Below are 17,459 nucleotides of genomic sequence, written 5' to 3'. Positions count from 1 at the left end.
TGAAAAGACAGAGAGCAGTGCCTCGGAGCAAGTGTGTTGCATCATTCAAACACCTGCTGTTTCTGCTGCAGCTAAATGAACACATTACATCCAATACACCCTGCTATACACACACACAGAGCTTAAAATGACAACAGGTAGATTTAAAGTTGAATGTTGTTTCACATTAACTGTATTAAATGTTGATATGCCATTTCTGCTTTCACCCACTGCAGTTAGGTTGCACCTTTATCCCTGGCAGTAAAAATGGCATGCCTTATCCACTGCACATTAAGCACCCATATCCTTAAACAGTGCTATAAGTTGGTTTGGGCCAGAAGTGAAAATGTTTGTAACAAACTGGTTGGTTCCTACATGATACAAGTGCTGATGTGCTTTCATTAGCTGAGGCCCTAGGGATTTATTTTCCCATTTGCCTCCCCTGATCCCAAATTTTATTTCATTTCTTTTGCATGGAGACTGTTTAGAGGGAGACAGTAATTTGTTCAAATTGTGTTCCCTAAATAAGTATTGAAAGGCGAGTCAATCCATTCTACTTTTCCCCTTACTTTTGTCTTGAAATCTGTAGTTAACAAACAGAACATTCATTATACTGCTAGCAAGGGATAGCTAGCTCTTAGTAAGGATGTTATGCTGCTAGAAATGAAAATCTGCATGAGGAATAACACCAGATATTGCATTAGATTCAGCACCATTCGGAGCTATTTAAGACTGTTTAGTCGAGATTTATTTCATTACATCATTCCTACATATTCAGGCCATCCCTCTGAAACACTTCTCTTTATTATAGATGTCCTGCTTACCTCAATACACACAAGCGTTGGTCTTTTTCCCCACACAATTTAGCCTATTAATTAGCCTTGTAGTTAATTCCATTACTTATCTTCACTCAGAGAATAATTTCTCAGCACAAATAGACTACTGAGTGGTATCCTAATGTTTAAACAGATGTTTAACATTTTGTGACAGATTATTTGCTTCCTTGCTGAGAGCTGGATGGGAATATTGATGCCACTCTGTACTTTCAACATAAGGCTTACAGCTAGCTAGAAGTTAGTTTAGCTTAGCATAAATACTGGATGTAGGGGTATGCATCTAGCCTTCCTTGTCTGACAGTAACAAAATCTGCCTACCAGCACCTCAAAAGCACGGTCAGCTCTTGTATGACTGTTAAATCCGTGTAAAGTGTAAAAATGACAATTGTGGTTTTGGATGGGGTTTTGTTTTTTGTCCAGGAGCAGTGGCTTCCTGGAGTCTTGTTGTCACCGTGAGGTTACCAAAAAAATATAGACTTTGCCGGGCTTGCCATTTCTCCCTGTTTCCAGTCTTTACACTAGGCTGCTGGCTGTAGCCTTATGTGTTATAATGGACAGATTTGAGAGTGGAATCTATCATGTCATCTATCTCCTGGCAAGAATGCGACAAAGTGTTTTTCCTTAAATGTCAAACCATTCCTTTAAGAACACAACACAGAAACATGAGCCAAAGACACATTCAATTTCCATTTTCAAACATTAATAATATATCCATCCATCCATCATCATCCGCTTATCCTGCGTACAGGGTCGCAGGCGGCTTGAGCCAATCCCACCTTACATCGGGCGAAAGGCAGGGTACACCCTGGACAGGTTGCTAGTCCATCGCAGGCATTAATAATATATGTAAGTATGAATTGAAAATGAATGAAAATATGAATATTCAAGGCTGAAATACCTACCAGGCAAAGTGGGCAACTGCCCCGAGGGAATTAGTTTGTAGTAGTATAATTAATTGCAAATGTGTTAATACTATCACTAAAGCACTTTCTAAACTAAAATGACCTGCACCTGCACCTGATCTTTAGATTATCCAGCCCTGCCTATGTCGTATTACATAAGCTCCTACTGACAACAGAAAAGGACTGTCTGTACTGAAAGCAAAGCATCATTTACTAACTTTTCAAAATATTCAGCGGATCTGCCTAATTTCACCCACAAGGGCCCCCAAAAGGTTTCGGGCTCAGATCTCATCACAGTGTGAGCCGCTCTCTCGATGAATCCATTTATAATTCAATTCTGTCCCAATTAATTCATCAGTTTCTCTCCTCTCTAAATGGAATTAGGTCAAAGCCACGCATACACAGCCAAGCCCCCGCTATGATTAAAATCCCTGCTTTTTATATAGGTTAGTCATTATTCTACTCACCGCAATATTGTTTATTCAACACTTTTTCTGTGGATGCAGGCTTCACTTGGCTCAGGCACAGAAAGGGTCCAGATAAGGCCGTGAGTACCCTGTTATATCTTACGAAATAGAATTAAACAACTGCCGGTCATATCTAAGTCTAATTACAGTCTGACAGGGTCCACTGTTGGCAGAAATTGTAACCTCCCAAACAGGGATCCACCACATTCATTATTTAGTTTTTATTATTATTTAGTTACATTCATTTGAGATGTAACTACACGCAAACTTCCCGAGAGGGGCACCAAAAAATCATATAGGTGCAATGTGTGAACTGAGGCCCTGAGGTTATTAAAAAGTTCCATGTCTCATTTACACTCATTGAGTATCACATTTGCGAAGAGGTGACAAGCAGTGAGAATCTTGCCTGTATGTCAGGTACTACACGCCTGATCTTATTACTTCTCCTATTATTCTTTTAGTCCTATGCTCCCATGAGAGAGCAGATGTCCTGAAGAAGGAGGTTTCCTGTGCCTGTGATGAAGAGGGCTAAACCCCAACAGGCTGCTCATCACTCTTTTTAATTTACACCCACGGCTGGCTGTGTAGGTGAGTGGTGCCGACTCCATGTTTTACTCTGGTTTTATCTTGCGTCCAGTTTCATCCCTGCTATTTTCTCTTCTCTTCTTCACACCATGGCTCCTTACCATTCCTCTTTTTCCCTTCTCTGCCCCCAACTCCTATATCTGCCTCTCTCCTTCTTCACTCTTCTCCCTTTCCCATTTTCTTATTGCTGCTCTTTTCAGTGCTCTCCCCATCCTTTCCTCCTCATTCCCTCTCTCGAAAGTAGGTGTTTTCCAGAGTCTCCTGTTCAACAATTGCGGTTTGTCTCTCCCTCTGTCTCTCCGTCCCCTCCTTCTTGGTCTTCCCTTTCGTACATACCTCACTTTTTATCTCTGCCTTTGCTCCAATCTCAAGCATCTCTTGCACTTTCCAGCAGCATTCGTCCTATTATTTTAGCAGGATCGTGGGCCAAGGAGGCACTCAAATGGTGACCTCCCATCTATGCACCTCCCTATTCTTACACACACACACACACACACACACCCCTCTTTGGATTCACCCTCTCAAATCAGCGTGTATGCAAAGAAATTAATGAATATAAGTGAAATACATAGGGACATATCCATACATGCATGACATCCATGCAATATATTAAAATTCTGTGTTTTGGACTCATCTGCAAACACATCATATTTTCCCACTAACATTATTTACAAGTGAAACCACTTTTCACCTCATTTTCTGTCATATTGTTATTATTTCCATGTATGGATAAAGGCGTAAAATCCCAGCTTACATTGCTAAGAGACAGCTCACCGCATCACTTTTAAAAACGCATGCCTCTGATATGGTTAAGTCATGTGTCTGGAGATAAAACACAGGCCACAGGTTCAGAAATAAGACTATGTGAGATCAAAGTCTTTGGGTGTATGCTCATTATGCAGCCCCACATAGGCTTCTTTCTGTACAGCGGTGGGGGCATTTTGATGACACCCTAATTAAGACAGTGCCATCCACAGTAAAAGCAGAGAAACACCGTTGCAATGATATCTTTGGGTGCCTTTCATGTTTTTCTTAATACCCACGCAATCCTGAGTTACTTAGTGAAACATACCTCTCTTTTACTCACCTAACCACTATTGCACAGAATCCATGTGAAATGAAAATGATGAGTAAAAAAAATCAATAGAATCCCACAAGCAATAAGCAGCAAGACTGATAGAGACAATAAATAAGACAGACTGGCCAAAATCCGTCACCGGAGGAATGTCAGGATGCCACTGAAGAGAGAGAAAACACCCACAGAAAAACAGGGGAGGGGGTAGGCAACAGAATTTAGTCAGAATGGAGAAAAAACCCCGAAATGATAGTATATGAGATACCTCAGAAAATCTAATTCATCCGACTGTGTGTGAAGGGTGAGAAGCACCGTCTCCAGCCTCCTCCGCGGACTCCTTTGGGGTCCCTGTTCGCCTCAGGCAACTTCCTTGCGGAGCTCAGCAGTTTTCCCCCCCAAAATATCAGTCCTCCTGGAGTGAGATTTTGTTTTCCACAACAGCAAACGGATTTAAAGACAATAAGACCATCCGCAAGGCATGCAGAAGAATATACCTATATAAATATATATATAGCCTAGCCTATATACGTAGCGGATATTTAAAAAAAAAAGTACTCCATCGTGACCAGCACAGCTGATGTTGTTGGTGAAAATGCAATAATTGTTAAACCCGCACTTGTTTAAGGTGACAATAGAGGGAGGCTGCTTGTGATGAAGTCAATACCCAAAGAATGAGCCTCAGATACGGGGGGGGGGGGGGCGGCAGGGACAGCGCAGAGGAATTCATCATGCACGGAATGTGTCAGTCATGATCGATAATGTTGGTAAGAAAAATGTAAAAAAAAAACTCACCTGATTTCTATCCACAGTCCTCTCTAACATGTAGTACTTTTGCGCACGATCCCCCCTTTTCCGTGAAGTCCACTCGTGCCGCTCCACGGACGCACGCGCGCACACCCCTCTCCAGCTCCTCCGGTGTTGTCGGTGCTGAAAGGGACAGCGCACGACGCGGCCAAGTGAAGCACGAAACCCCACTCTACATGAAACACATGTATTCCAGGCATCGAGGAGTCTGCTCAGCCCGCCCGCACCAAATCATCGTCTAATAGCGCCACTGTCGTCCAGCAGAGTGCACCCATTCAATCAAGTTTATTAGCAATCAATCGGATCGATAGTTTCCACAGTAGAGGGCTTTGGTTATTTGAACACATTAATAAGTCATCAAAATATGCTCACACAGGCGTTGGCCACGCTCTTAATTGCCCGAACTTCAATCCAGTTTCACTGCGCCCATTGATTCCCCCCTTGTAAAAACCATGGCGCCACGGCTCTTTGTGGTGAATGGAATTAAATAAATGAACCGCATCCCATCTGCTGTGTAATAACAATTTGATAAGCTTGTGTGGAGTGAGGAACCAGGCAATCGAAACAGACCAGGGTGTTCTCTTATGTGACAATGTGGAAGATGTGCGCAACATGTCCAATTTGTGGCTTTACCGCTGCGGCGAAAGGGTGAAGGGACGCGGAGCAATGGCGCCATCTCGTGGCGATAGTTGCGTAAATGCAAGAGGGAAAAAAGAGCAGGTCTGGGGTCCTCAAAGTGTTGCTGCCTGAAAATGACAGTGCAGGAATTGTCTTTTCATTTTTCCCAGCAGGCAAATCAGCAGTGGAGGAATGTAACTTTATTCAGTTACTCAAGTACTGTAGTACAGTTGCAAGGCAACCTGAACTTTAAGTACTTTTATTTATTGCTACAATGCTGTAGCTTTACTTGTTACAGCGTGGTATTGCTACTTCACTTTGGTAAAGGATCAGCACTTCCTCTACCACTGTAAACTGGAGATCAGCATGTAGAGTAAACCACTTAGTATATCTCCAACTGGACTGGTCTAAGGGACTACAGCTTCGTTGGCTTCCAATGTCTGGACCAGGGGACGTCAAGGGTCCTTTGAGGTTCTGCAGAGGGCCCCCAGCAGAACAAAGGTCACTTAATTTCTTTATTTGGTTCACACCCTCCCTTGCCTGACCATGTCTTTTAAACATAATATGTCCATTTGAGAAGTAAAAAAAAAAATAAATAAAATAGCAGGTGGACCTTTCAGTTGAATTTTTGTTCAAGGCCAAAGCAGAAATAACCCTGATATCATCATTCTGCAAGCCGCAGTAAATTAAGCTAAAATCCTTTCAAATCGGACATTTAGTTAATAAAAGCCTGTGGTTTTAAGATGTTTGTGAGTTCAAAGCTCAAAGCATAACCTGTACCGATTCTTTTCACAATATGTGGATGAATGTGCACTTAAACACGACCACTTGTTGACTTAAGTCCTACGTTACAAGAAATGACAGTGGGAACTGGAAATCTCCAAAAATAACTGAAAATGCAAATGTCCAAAGAAGCAATTCCTGGAAAGGCAAATGAAAGCTCTGCTCTGCAAATACAGTAAACAAACATGATTGATGGAAGTATATGACTCACATCTGAGGACAAAAAAAAACAAAGCAACACAAAACACCCCCTCTGAGGTTTGAAGCAGTACATTTTTATTTATGAAGTGGTTGGTTTTAACATTCTTGTCACAACTGAAAGGCTTCTCTAACTCGTCTCAGGTTATCTAGAAGGTGAGCTTAAATTACAACTGATGATGAAAGTATTGAAAAAGAAAAGTCCTAAGAGTCTCTTGAGGTTTGATTCCTGTTTATTTTACCAAAACCTCCTTCAAACAAAAGGAATAAGATACAAAAAAACAAAACAAAAAAAAACAACTCATTGTGGAACAACACAAACTTGCCTCAGTATTAAACAGTGACAGAGTAGTTACTAGTCCGACATGTTTGAAGCATATGGTCAACCAACAGTTAAGTACAAGTCAATAACTATTGTGACTATTATAACTATTATTTATACCATCTGGGTAGGATGCATATGTACAAGACCTTGTTGCTGTGTGCATTTTCTGCTATAAAAATAAAGTTTGGTCTTAACTTTTTTCAGGTTTTTATTCCATTTCATGGCTTTCTGAACATTAAGACATATCTACATTTGGTCTTCCTCAATCCTTTCCTTCCAACCCACATGCCAGTGTTTCAAAGACTACCCCTGGATGCTGTTAAACAAATGCAGCCCCCTTATTAAGTTTGAGTACATGAAAGCACACTTTGAATGAAACTGATTCAAAGTGTGTAAAGAAAAGTTTATTCGAATGAGCCCCTGCATTGTTTGGTAATGGAACGAAAAGTTTATGTAAACTTTGAAGTTTGGAGAATTGAGCTATTTAGCTTAAAAGGGATTATAGCTTTCTTTTCCCCCCCTCCTCCATGTTTACAGCTCCCACATTTTGGCCCCACTACAACTGAGATATGTCTGCTTTGCAATAAATCGCTAGGTTTGAGGACTGATTTCTGAAGTGGCCTGGTCTTTTTTTTTTTGCTTAGTGAAAAGCATGATGATAGTGGTCAAGGATATTTCACTTAACATAGAAAATAAAGTATTCCAGTTGATGGTTTCTAATATCTAAAGCAGTGCAACCTGTCTGCAAAGCTATTTCATTCAAAAACACTTTTCTCCTTAACAATATGTGCAGGCTTATCTTTCGTGCTCGCTCAAAATTGGATTCTCCCACATTAACACAGGTGATTTACCATGTAGGGGGTAATAATGGTGTTAATTTGATAGTCGGAATGTTTCGCCTGTGGTAACACACCTTGGAGTTAACAGTCAAACTGAGCTGTTATATTAAAAAATAACTCGTATTTGAAAGCAACTGAATGTAAAGCAAATGGGATTTAATATATTAAGCATGCGTAAAAGTGTTATATTATCATTGTATCACCTGTTTCATATCATTATAATTATGAAATTTGTTATTTTGTGAGTGAAGGTGGCACTTTCTTTCCTAAAAATTTGCCTTATTTCAGAACAGAACTCCCTCAGTACACAGACTGTCGACTCATTGAAGCCTTGCTTCACATAGCCTGGTTATAAGAGAACCAACGGGCTATTGCTGGGACTAATAAATTAATATACAGAGGTAAAACAGGGTGCGGTCAAAGCAAACACCCTTCACAAATGTTTTTCACCGGCAGTCCAACAAAAAAGGCAGAACATAACAGTGATAGTTAAGAAAACACAATTGAGAGCAGGAAATTAATAGAGTTGTTTTTAAAACGCACACACAATTTCTAAGGAAAACTGCAAAACTTTGGGGTTTCCGTTGCTTTGACCATACCCTGTAATTAACAAGCATTTCATCCTGTAATACAAGACCTCAGCTGCTGTTGGTCACTGCAAAGCAGATCCAGCAGGCTATTAAATCAGACTATGGACTGCTTGCATGAAGAATATTAAAACTAGAATTCTGATCTTTCAGTAGCAACATTTACATGAAATGCTAATTTTAAATTTCTAACCCTTAAGACTTACAGCAGAATCACTTTGGGTGAAGCTTCTCTCTGTTAGATAGCAGGACACAGCAGAGCTCCAATTGTCAGTGGGAAAATGTCAGGGAAATCAAGGGGAAGGAAAAGGTAAGGGGTGATAATTTGTAGTAGTGTTAAGCAAGAGGTCTTGACTATATCAAATTGTTAACATCCTCAACACAGTATATAAGGTGTGAATATAAAAGCTAACAGCCAAGGACCCAAAGAAGTTGTGTGTATGTCTGTGGGACTGCATGGGTCAAATCAAGTTCTGCTTTCTCCGAAACAAATTTAATAAAAGATTGTTTCCAGTTTATTTTCTATTGATACCACAATCCAGTTCTGATTCCCTACCTCTTTCTCTCTTTCTCTCTCTCACAGACACACACACTTTTTGTACCTTCATCCTTCTGCTAAAGGCGGTTTATCGAGAGCAAAGCAGCACAAATCAGATATCTGCATTTGGATCTATATTTACACACATTGTTGTAAATACAGATATATACAGTAGTAGTGAATCTTCAATTCACTGCCACCATCCAGCAAGCTCTGTGGCTTCATAATCAAACTATACAGAAAAAGGTCAGATCCCAACAATATATATTTTTTTGTAAAGCAAAAGGTGGAAATCCTTTGTACTTCACTCCTCCATCGTGCACCATTGTTCCTTTTGTTTGCTTCCTTCATCTCTGCTCTGTGCTTGTTCCGTTCAGCCTTTTTTTCCCCCCCAAATGAAACTTTTGATTCTCTTCTTCGTTATTAGTGGCTCGCCCGTCCATTATCCCAGGTGGACTGTGAGCAGAGAGAGGGAAGAAAAAGGGGAAGGAGAAGAAGAGAGAGATGAGAAATGAGGACAACAAAAGAAAGAAGGGAATACAGAGTACAGGGAAGGATCAAGAGAGAAAAAGGGAGAGATGAAAGAGGTAACAAATAAGCAAAAAGGCAGGGGAAAAACAGACAGAGGAAGATTTCTAATGAGCAGAGTGATACACAAAGACATATGCGAGAGGGAGAAGCTTGGAAACAGCTGGCAAATTGCTGAGCGGTCAATTAAATCTTGCAGAATGATTGTGTTTCCAATCTTTACCCTAGGGAATTGTCTTCTGCACAAACATAAAAACACACCTCTCTCGCCACAACGGAAACTCATATATCACACACACACACACACACACACACACACAACAGACAAGACATTCACAAATTTTGCTCAAGTGCACAGCACACATTGGCTTCTCTTTGTGGTGTCTAAATGCACCAACAGAGGGAGGGGGAAAACAGGACAGGAGGAAATCCAGTGCAACTCAGATGAAAAAACGTATAATGACAGGACACGAGCTGTAGGTAAACCCTTTTTTATTCTTACTGTTTGTGTGTTTCACCAGACCAGGGATTTGGAACGGGTGTTGACCCCTTTCCTCCTGTTGGCTGCTGCCGTCGCTGCGTTACGATGACTTCGCTTATGAGACTCCAGGTACAGCTGACAAAGTAATTTAAAGAGAAGATCACTTACTTTGAATTCTTTAACACTAAATCCACACAGGATACAGATAAATGCTGCTGACATTTCATTACAGTTACATTACAGAAGTTAAAGTACTCTTTAATGTAACAACGGGCACTGGGAAAAGTCTACAAAGTGTTTTTTTAAAGAGTTAAAATCCAGTACCTTCTTTGCAAAGGCCCGTCCACACTGGTCGCAGGCGTGGAGGGAGAAATTCTTGGTCACTCTGACTTCAGTGGAGGACGACCCTGTAGCGCTGCTCTCCGAATGGACGTCATGTCGTCGGGTGTGTGGGGCTTGGCTGCTGGGCGAGGCGGCGGAAGAGGAGTTGCGTTGGTGTGTGTGCTTTTCACTGCGGCGGGTCAGCGGCGGGCTTATGGGGCGATGCTGCTGTCTCTCCTGCTTACGGGTGACAGGAGGGGACGGGGCAAGCGCTGACGATGACAGGTCCTGCTGTTTCCGTGTAACGGGGGCAGGAGGCGGGGCGGAGGAAGAGGGGGCGGAGCCCGACGTGACTGGGGCAACGGCGGAGCACTCTTGCTTGCGTGTGACGGGAGGTGAAGGAGAGGAGGAGGATGAAGACACGTGACGTCCGTTCACTTCCTCTTTGACGTTGCCACTTGTCCTCTTGCTGGGGTTTGTGCTGTTGAGGACTACCTCAGCCAGCCTCTTCACAGCCCTGCTCTCCAGTTTGGGCATGATCTTGGCTAGGTATGCAGATGACTTCTTGTGGACCACAGTCACGTGACGCAGCACGTCACGTTTGCGACGCGACTCGTAGCGGCAGAGGGGGCAGCGGTAAAATTTAATGAAGATGTCGTTGCCGTCCGTGTGCAGCTCAATGTGCTTTGTTAAGTTTTGGCGTGAGCTAAACTGACGCTTGCACAGCTTGCAGAAGAGCTGCTTGAAGTCAAAACCAACCGACAGTTTGGTCATTTTGGCGGGCACGCCAACGCTGCACATGTTGCCCCCACGCGAGGATGATGAAGATGAGGGTGATGTCATCTTTGGGCTCGACGGGGCCTCCTCCTCCTTCACCTTCATGGCGTTGTGTGCCATGGAAACATCTTTAGCTGTCCCAGTGCTGTCACTAGGAGACGGGGCTGGACTGCTGTCAATGTCCTCTTCCTCTTCGTCATCTGAAGGCTCTACAGCTTCTTCTTTCACTCGGACATTGTTCCTCGGGCCTAAGTTAGCGCTGCTACTTGGAGTGGCTGCTGTAGTAGAGGAGGTTGACATGGCAGCAGGTCTGTTACTTTTGATGCTGTATATTTTGTGGACAATACGCATGTGCCTCTTCAACATGAGCTGAAATACAGAGAAAAGAATACAAGTTATATGTAATAATAATAATAAGATCAATTGATACATTTTACATAGTTTTCATATATTTATTGGTTTTATTGATACCCCTCTCCATGTGTGGAATTCCCACAGTTAGGACAACCTATTGAAGATTATGAAACACCACTGACAGGAACAATTTCAGAGTACCTCTTGCTGCCACACCTGAGACTATTAAGACACCAAAAGCTAGAAAAGCTTGAAGCTGCCAGTAGTGCAACAAACAAACCTGAGAGCTGTAGTTCCTCTTGCAGAGCGTGCAGCGGCATGAGGCCGGGGTCGCCTGTGGAGAGGCTGGGAGCTGACTCTGAGGTTTGGACTGGGTTTGGCTCGATGGCGTTGTTTTAGAGTTCACGGGCGTGGACTTGGTGCTACGTGTTGGAGATGCATTGTTGCTCTTCCGGGGGGGGGTGACCTCCAGAGAGAAGGGCTGGCCGGGCCGCGAGGCGATGCTGGATGTGATGGTGTCCCGCCGCAGGCCGCGATGCACCTCGTCAAAATGACGGCGCACGTTGGCTTTAGTTGCAAAGGTTTTGAGGCACACTGGGCAGGATTTTCCAGTAGGTGTGCTGAGAGTCCTCGGCCGGCCTGCAGTAACAACAATTGTTATTTTATTTGTTTCCATTAAAAAGCAAAAAAACACAAACAAACAAAGCTGAAATACAACACACAGTTTTATTTGACAACAGGTAAAATTACTTGCTTAGTATTACTTATTACTCCTATTGCTATAAAAGCTGATATTTTACATACTGCCGACTAAAGCTCAGCTAAATACGCCTAAAATGAACACTGATTACTTGGACAATTGCAGTTTTTATTTATATGCTACACAAAAATAACTTGTCCAACGTGCATGCATAAAACCGAGTACTGACATTTTTGATTTAGATTATTCCAGGAGGTTTGTTTGTTTGGTTCTACACTGTAACTATTCAGATAAACCAAGAAAAAAAATCATCAGCATGACAATTTGTATCAGCTCTCACCTTTCACCATAGAGAGCAGGCTTGTGGGAACGGTACGCGTCTCTGTGAACTTCCGCAGCTCTTCCAGTTTGGTCTGGTGCATCTTTCGGCAGTGACGCCTGATGCTGCGGCGTGAGTTAAAGTCCTGACCGCACAGACAACAGGAGATTGTCACATCCTCAACCTGGATGGGAGGGAGAGAACAAGCGAGAGGTTGTTGATTATCAGTGAGCATATGAAAAAGCAACGAACCTCTGCAGCGATGGGTATTTCTAAAATCAGTTTAAAGATGTTTCCTGACACGTCCAGTCACCTACCCCACTAGTGGACCCCTCGTCTTCATGCTGTGGCTGCTCCTTTTTAGCCTCCTCCTCAGCCTCCCATCTCCTCTGCCCCTGTCCCGGGCTACTGAGGCTCTCTGGCCCTCCTGGCTGGCTCGGCTGGTTGTTGTCCACACTGTCCACTGGTTCTCCTTCCCATGCTACCGGACTCTCTCTGGCACTGTGAAGGACGCTGAGATAAACAGTTAGCGATAAGGGAAGCCTGGGGCTTAGATGACAAGAAGCCTTCTATAGAAATCTATAGAAACCACATTGCACAAACTGGATTTGTGTTGCTGAAGCATGTAGAGGTCCTCTGTGAACAACTAACCAAATAAGGTACATTTTAATCCATCTGCAAGCCACCTACCTGGGCGTGTGCGATGGATATCTAGCCAGCTCCTCCTCTGTGGTGAGATACTGGAACACAGCCTTGGTAGTGGTCTGAATGGGCTCCAGTCGGACAACGTAGTCCGGCCTGTCGACTCTGGGGTATATGGCGTCCAATAAATCCTTCATGGCTACACTCTGTCTGTCGTCACCCGACGGACCTAGAGAAGAACAATCGTAAAAATAATTGTTGTTGGTATTTTACAAACGTAACTGTATTTAGTGGAGGTCCAAGTGTAAAAAAAGTGTCTTTCATGGTGAATACATTTATTTTGCCTCTCTAAAGCCTCCTTAATGTGGATTTACCTATTTTAGTATATAAGCAAGTTTCTTTCATAAAAGTCTTTACAACAGGAGAGAAGAGAAGATAGAAAGAGTTATTTTAGGCTCTTTAAATCATGACTGGACACTGTATAGGTCCACTGTCAAGGCTGGATGGTGAAAAATGAAGTGTTTCAAAGGAAGCCATTTTGTTTATCCAGTAACCACACAATTAATGCCCAGTGTCTCAATGCTGAAAAACAGACACCAATTAAACCATTCATCAAAATAACAATACGATACACTTTCAGCCACTGGTAATGGACTTTTGAAAAATTAAGTCACTGCTGCAAGGAACAACTTCATTAAGATCACACACACATGAAAAGATAGAGATGGTGATGGAACAAAGTTCTTTTTTATAACAGCGATTGCAGCGGATAAAACTGGGAACAATATAATTGACCGCTTGTGTTGAGACTGATTTCTCTTTTAGGGGGAGATGAGAGTTGGGTAACAGAAACATTACTTGAAGAGTCTCCTAGGCTTCATTCTTTCCCTGAGTCATGGACACACAGTGTGGCTAATGAGAAGTAGATAAGTAGATCAAAGTCAATTTCCTTAGTGACATGACAGGGGAGCAGACGTGAAACTGCACTTTGAGTGAGAGAAATGATTGATGTGTTGAACATGTTACAATGTGCATGGGAGTTTGTGCTAGTGTGTGTGTGCTAGTGTGTGTGTGTGTGTGTGTGTGTGTGCGCGCACAAGTAAAGGAATGAAAGAGCACTGTGTACACACAGAGATAAGAGGAGAATAATGAGTAGGAGACAGATGGTGTGAAAGAGAGAGAAGAAACCTTGACAGAACGTGAAAGTGAAATGTGGAGACACCTCTGGAGACGTTGAAGTAATCAATGACTGTGTGCATAGGTGTGTGTGTGTTGTGTTGATCATGTTACAATGTGCATGGGAGTTTGTGCTAGTGTGTGTGTGTGTGTGTGTGTGTGTGTGTGTGTGTGTGTGTGCGTGTGTGTGTGTATTAAATAAGCTAGGTGTGTATGGGTACCTAGCTTCATCCCTACCCTGTTTAGGGAGTCTCCGTTTGTTTGTGTGATCTGTACAAGTTCTCATTTGAAAGTCGTCAGCATACAGATAAAAGCTCTGGACCCGGGTCTTGGAGTTTGTGTTTGACCTGTACTGCCAATCCATGTTATTATTTTTTTTTAATGGACATTTGTTTTTTTTTATCTTTTATGTTTTTTGTGCTTTGATTTGAGGACTTTGAGAGTGCAGCTAAGTTTTAAAAATGTGTAAGTATTCTGGATGTGTTTCTGAGCGCGTGTCTGCATGCCAATGTGTTGTGTCACCAACCGTCAGGTTCAGGCAGTCGTGATAGGCAGTAGTACTCTTTGTGTGTGATGAGGTTGGGCAGGCCTCTGAACAGACTGCGACACAGTTTACACTCAAAGATGGTGTCCACCTCCCTCAGCAGCATGTGTTTCAGCTGGCTGGTGCCTGCAAGCCAAAAGAAAAGCAGTGAGGTTTACTTCCAGTGATTTCAGCGAGAATTACAAAAGATTTATGACAGAATATTGTAAAACATCATCAAACCTCTAATCATGGTAGTGTTACAAATAAGCCAAAGGGGCGGCACTTTTTGTTGCCACCGGCGTCACATTGCTGTGATGCTCCACCTAGCAAATGCCCAAGACCTGATGGCTCCAGGTTACCCTGGCCATTGAGTTTTTACAATTTATTGCAAAACATCTAAATTGCATTATATTTGCGGTCTTCTAGTTGTTAGAAAGAAATCTGCAATCGGCTTAGGCGGTATTTGCTTTTTCATACCTTCCTGACATTTCATAGGGTATATGTTATATGACGGTATTTGTGTTAAAAAGTGGGAGAGAGTTGTGGGGCCTCTATGTGCTGTACAGTGCCAAAAACAGTAATGAAGGCAATGAAAATTAAGTGAACATTTGTCATAGATCGGGAAAAATTTGGGACATTGGAAAAATTGTGACCCCGGGAGGATACCAGAAGAAAGCAATGAAAAACAGGAGTCTCTCGTGAAAAGTTGTTGCTGCAGTGGATACAGACACATTGGTGGGTGTAAATGACATGCACACAGCTTTGTCAGTGTTAGCTGCCAGGGTTTTTTTCTTGTTTCCTAGTCTGGTAACATTAACTCGACTGTGCGAGTGGTGGGGTTGACGAGTCCCTCCTTTTTGAGTGCATAGTGAGTTTGTGGCTGAGAGAGAGCGAGCAGCAGGTGAATGCAACAGAGCAGAGGAAAAGGTGAGCAGCAAAGTTTAGCAGTAACTGTACAGTGTAGGTTACAGTTTGTCAGTGAATGAAAGGTGCAGCTAGTTCCATTTTGTGAATTGTTTACCAGCTGCTGGAAAAGTGAAGTGAGTTATGTTGTCATGTTGTTGATGATGATGTCAGACAGTTTCATGTGGCACCACCCACCTATGCAGAGGGCATACACTACTGGTATACTGTAATACTGTGATGCCGCCCAAGCCTAATCTGCAGTGCTGTATACTGGTGGTGAGCCCTTTCAGGCTGATAAATACACTGCACATTGCAAAACATGATCATTCATATGATCTTATATTACACTGATCAATATTAGTACAAAAACACGGGAAAACAAGATAAAAGACGTTTATAAATTCCAGTCTGTATAAAAGGCATGTGAGATAAATTTACCTCATCCCAATAAAAATCTCACTGGACTTTTCAAAGAAGAAAATGATGATTGTCGATTAATATCAAGTGCTACTTGTGTGTCACTGCTGTCACCCCCTTTCCGTTTTCCATCAGTGTCGTCAGCATGCTGACTCACATATTTAATTTCAATTCAAGTTGTCCATGTTGAAGTATTCACTGCTTTGTTGGTTATCGAACTCATATTTGTACAAAAAGACAAACTCTTCTAAGTAGCTGCATGTATTGTATGCTCTGTGGGACATTTTACTCAGACGTAGAGACACACACAAACACACCCAACAACGTTACGGTGACTTACACAGATGTCTGTATTTGCGCAACTTGCTATCACACACAAACAAAACATGCACTGTACTCCCCCTCCCCCTCTTTCAATAGTATACCTTGGGCATCTAATGCCCTTTTGCCACTGGCTCCATAAAGATGCAACTGTGGTGTGTTGTGGTATGATTGTATACCACAACAGTAGGGGATAACGGTGCTTACACACAATATTATGGCCTTGCCTGAGAGAAGTGTCTCAACCCTTGAAGGAGCTTTCGAAGTCACGCTGAAGTCAACAACAAGGGGGGAAAAAAGCTATTATTATTAAATTGCTATTTTCTGTTTTGCATACTTCAATAGCTCTTGTATAAGGAAATGGAGCTATCGGAGCCAATAAAGCCTGCTGCTGTGTTAATCCAAAGCTAGAATTTCCTGCTACTGTTTTACATGAAATGCTTCCCACCAATGAACCACTGGAAAGCTTTGATTGTGAATCTGCTTGAGGAAGTGCTGGCAGCAGACTGCTAACATTATTTTCAAATGGAAATTGGTTTACATGATGTACATTCTTGCACATTCGTCTTCTTTTCTTGGTGGTTCAGTTTTACATATAGCAGACAGATGCATAAAGATGCAGACAGAAGTGAGCTTTGTTGGATGAACCTTAAACATGACATCAATCTAAATGATGGCATAGGTTTTATGTCAGCATTGGGGTCTGGGATTCCTCCCCCAAGAACATTCTGAGCGTCAAATTCTTAATTTCCTGCAACACGTTGAATTTTATATGCTCTAATGTGTGCCTTTTCTGCATCACTTTATGGTGGAAATGTCTATTTGTGTAGAGGAGAAAAACAAAATTCAGGCGCCTATCAATCTAAGGAACAACCAAGCAACTGTGTCCTTTCTGTCTGCATCATAAATAATGATAAATAAAAAATAAATGGACAGTAAGAAAACACACAGACACAAACCTGAACGGAAGCATTCAATTATCTGCTGAATCCCAGACTTGGAGGTCTGCAGAGGCTGCTGGAGCAGAGGAGGATCTCCAGGCTCCGCACAGAGACCTGGACAGCGAGAGAGACAGAGAGAGGATTGGATTTGATCAAAGGCAGCATATAATTACATATGAGTATGACAGTCTTGGAGAAATACACCATCAGCTGGGACTTCTGGGGACCTGGTAAGAAACAAAGTATATTGCAGTGTGCTTGATGGGTACACACAATCACAGTCAGAGAATGAGGTCTGTATGGGACAGTGATTCACTCTGACCTCATTACCTCCTTTGACATGTGGGTGCCTGCACACACACACACACACACACACACACACACACACACACACCAAAGAGTGATTAAGAAAAAAGGTAATCTATCTTTTTCTCTTAATCTCAGTATATCATTAACAGTGTTTTCTCTATATGCATTCAGGACATTCTGAATCACGACCGCCACTACTAAAATT

The 17,459-nt window shown here is 42.4% G+C and overlaps 2 protein-coding genes and 1 long non-coding RNA gene across 9 annotated transcripts in view; 1 reads left to right on the top strand and 2 right to left on the bottom strand.

Moving 5' to 3' along the window:
- Positions 1–4,806, bottom strand: part of LOC123984628 (metabotropic glutamate receptor 8-like) — a 282,967-nt gene extending 278,161 nt beyond the window's left edge. Inside the window, exon 1 of the mRNA XM_046071612.1 lies at positions 4,637–4,806. The gene's annotated coding sequence lies outside the window, so the exon portion shown is untranslated. The remainder of the gene's footprint in view (positions 1–4,636) is intronic.
- On the top strand, positions 1,524–9,117 carry LOC123984633. The gene is made up of 3 exons (XR_006828471.1): positions 1,524–1,661; positions 2,646–2,772; positions 8,964–9,117. It is a non-coding gene; the product is annotated as an uncharacterized LOC123984633 (long non-coding RNA).
- Positions 6,304–17,459, bottom strand: part of znf800b (zinc finger protein 800b) — a 31,899-nt gene continuing 20,743 nt past the window's right edge. For all 7 annotated transcript variants that reach the window (XM_046071608.1, XM_046071607.1, XM_046071606.1 and 4 more), the window contains 9 exons: positions 16,964–17,059; positions 14,361–14,504; positions 12,707–12,887; positions 12,334–12,529; positions 12,038–12,200; positions 11,278–11,636; positions 9,870–11,012; positions 9,567–9,680; positions 6,304–8,992 (listed from right to left, as the gene is read on the bottom strand). In XM_046071608.1, the coding sequence (XP_045927564.1) occupies positions 9,579–9,680; positions 9,870–11,012; positions 11,278–11,636; positions 12,038–12,200; positions 12,334–12,529; positions 12,707–12,887; positions 14,361–14,504; positions 16,964–17,059 (2,384 nt within the window). In that variant the 3' untranslated portion in view covers positions 6,304–8,992; positions 9,567–9,578. The remainder of the gene's footprint in view (positions 8,993–9,566; positions 9,681–9,869; positions 11,013–11,277; positions 11,637–12,037; positions 12,201–12,333; positions 12,530–12,706; positions 12,888–14,360; positions 14,505–16,963; positions 17,060–17,459) is intronic.

Source organism: Micropterus dolomieu, linkage group LG16, assembly GCF_021292245.1.
Source record: "Micropterus dolomieu isolate WLL.071019.BEF.003 ecotype Adirondacks linkage group LG16, ASM2129224v1, whole genome shotgun sequence".
NCBI classification, from domain to species: Eukaryota; Metazoa; Chordata; class Actinopteri; order Centrarchiformes; family Centrarchidae; genus Micropterus; species Micropterus dolomieu.
Note: the sequence above shows the minus strand (reverse complement) of the source record. Positions and strands in the feature narration are given on the sequence as shown.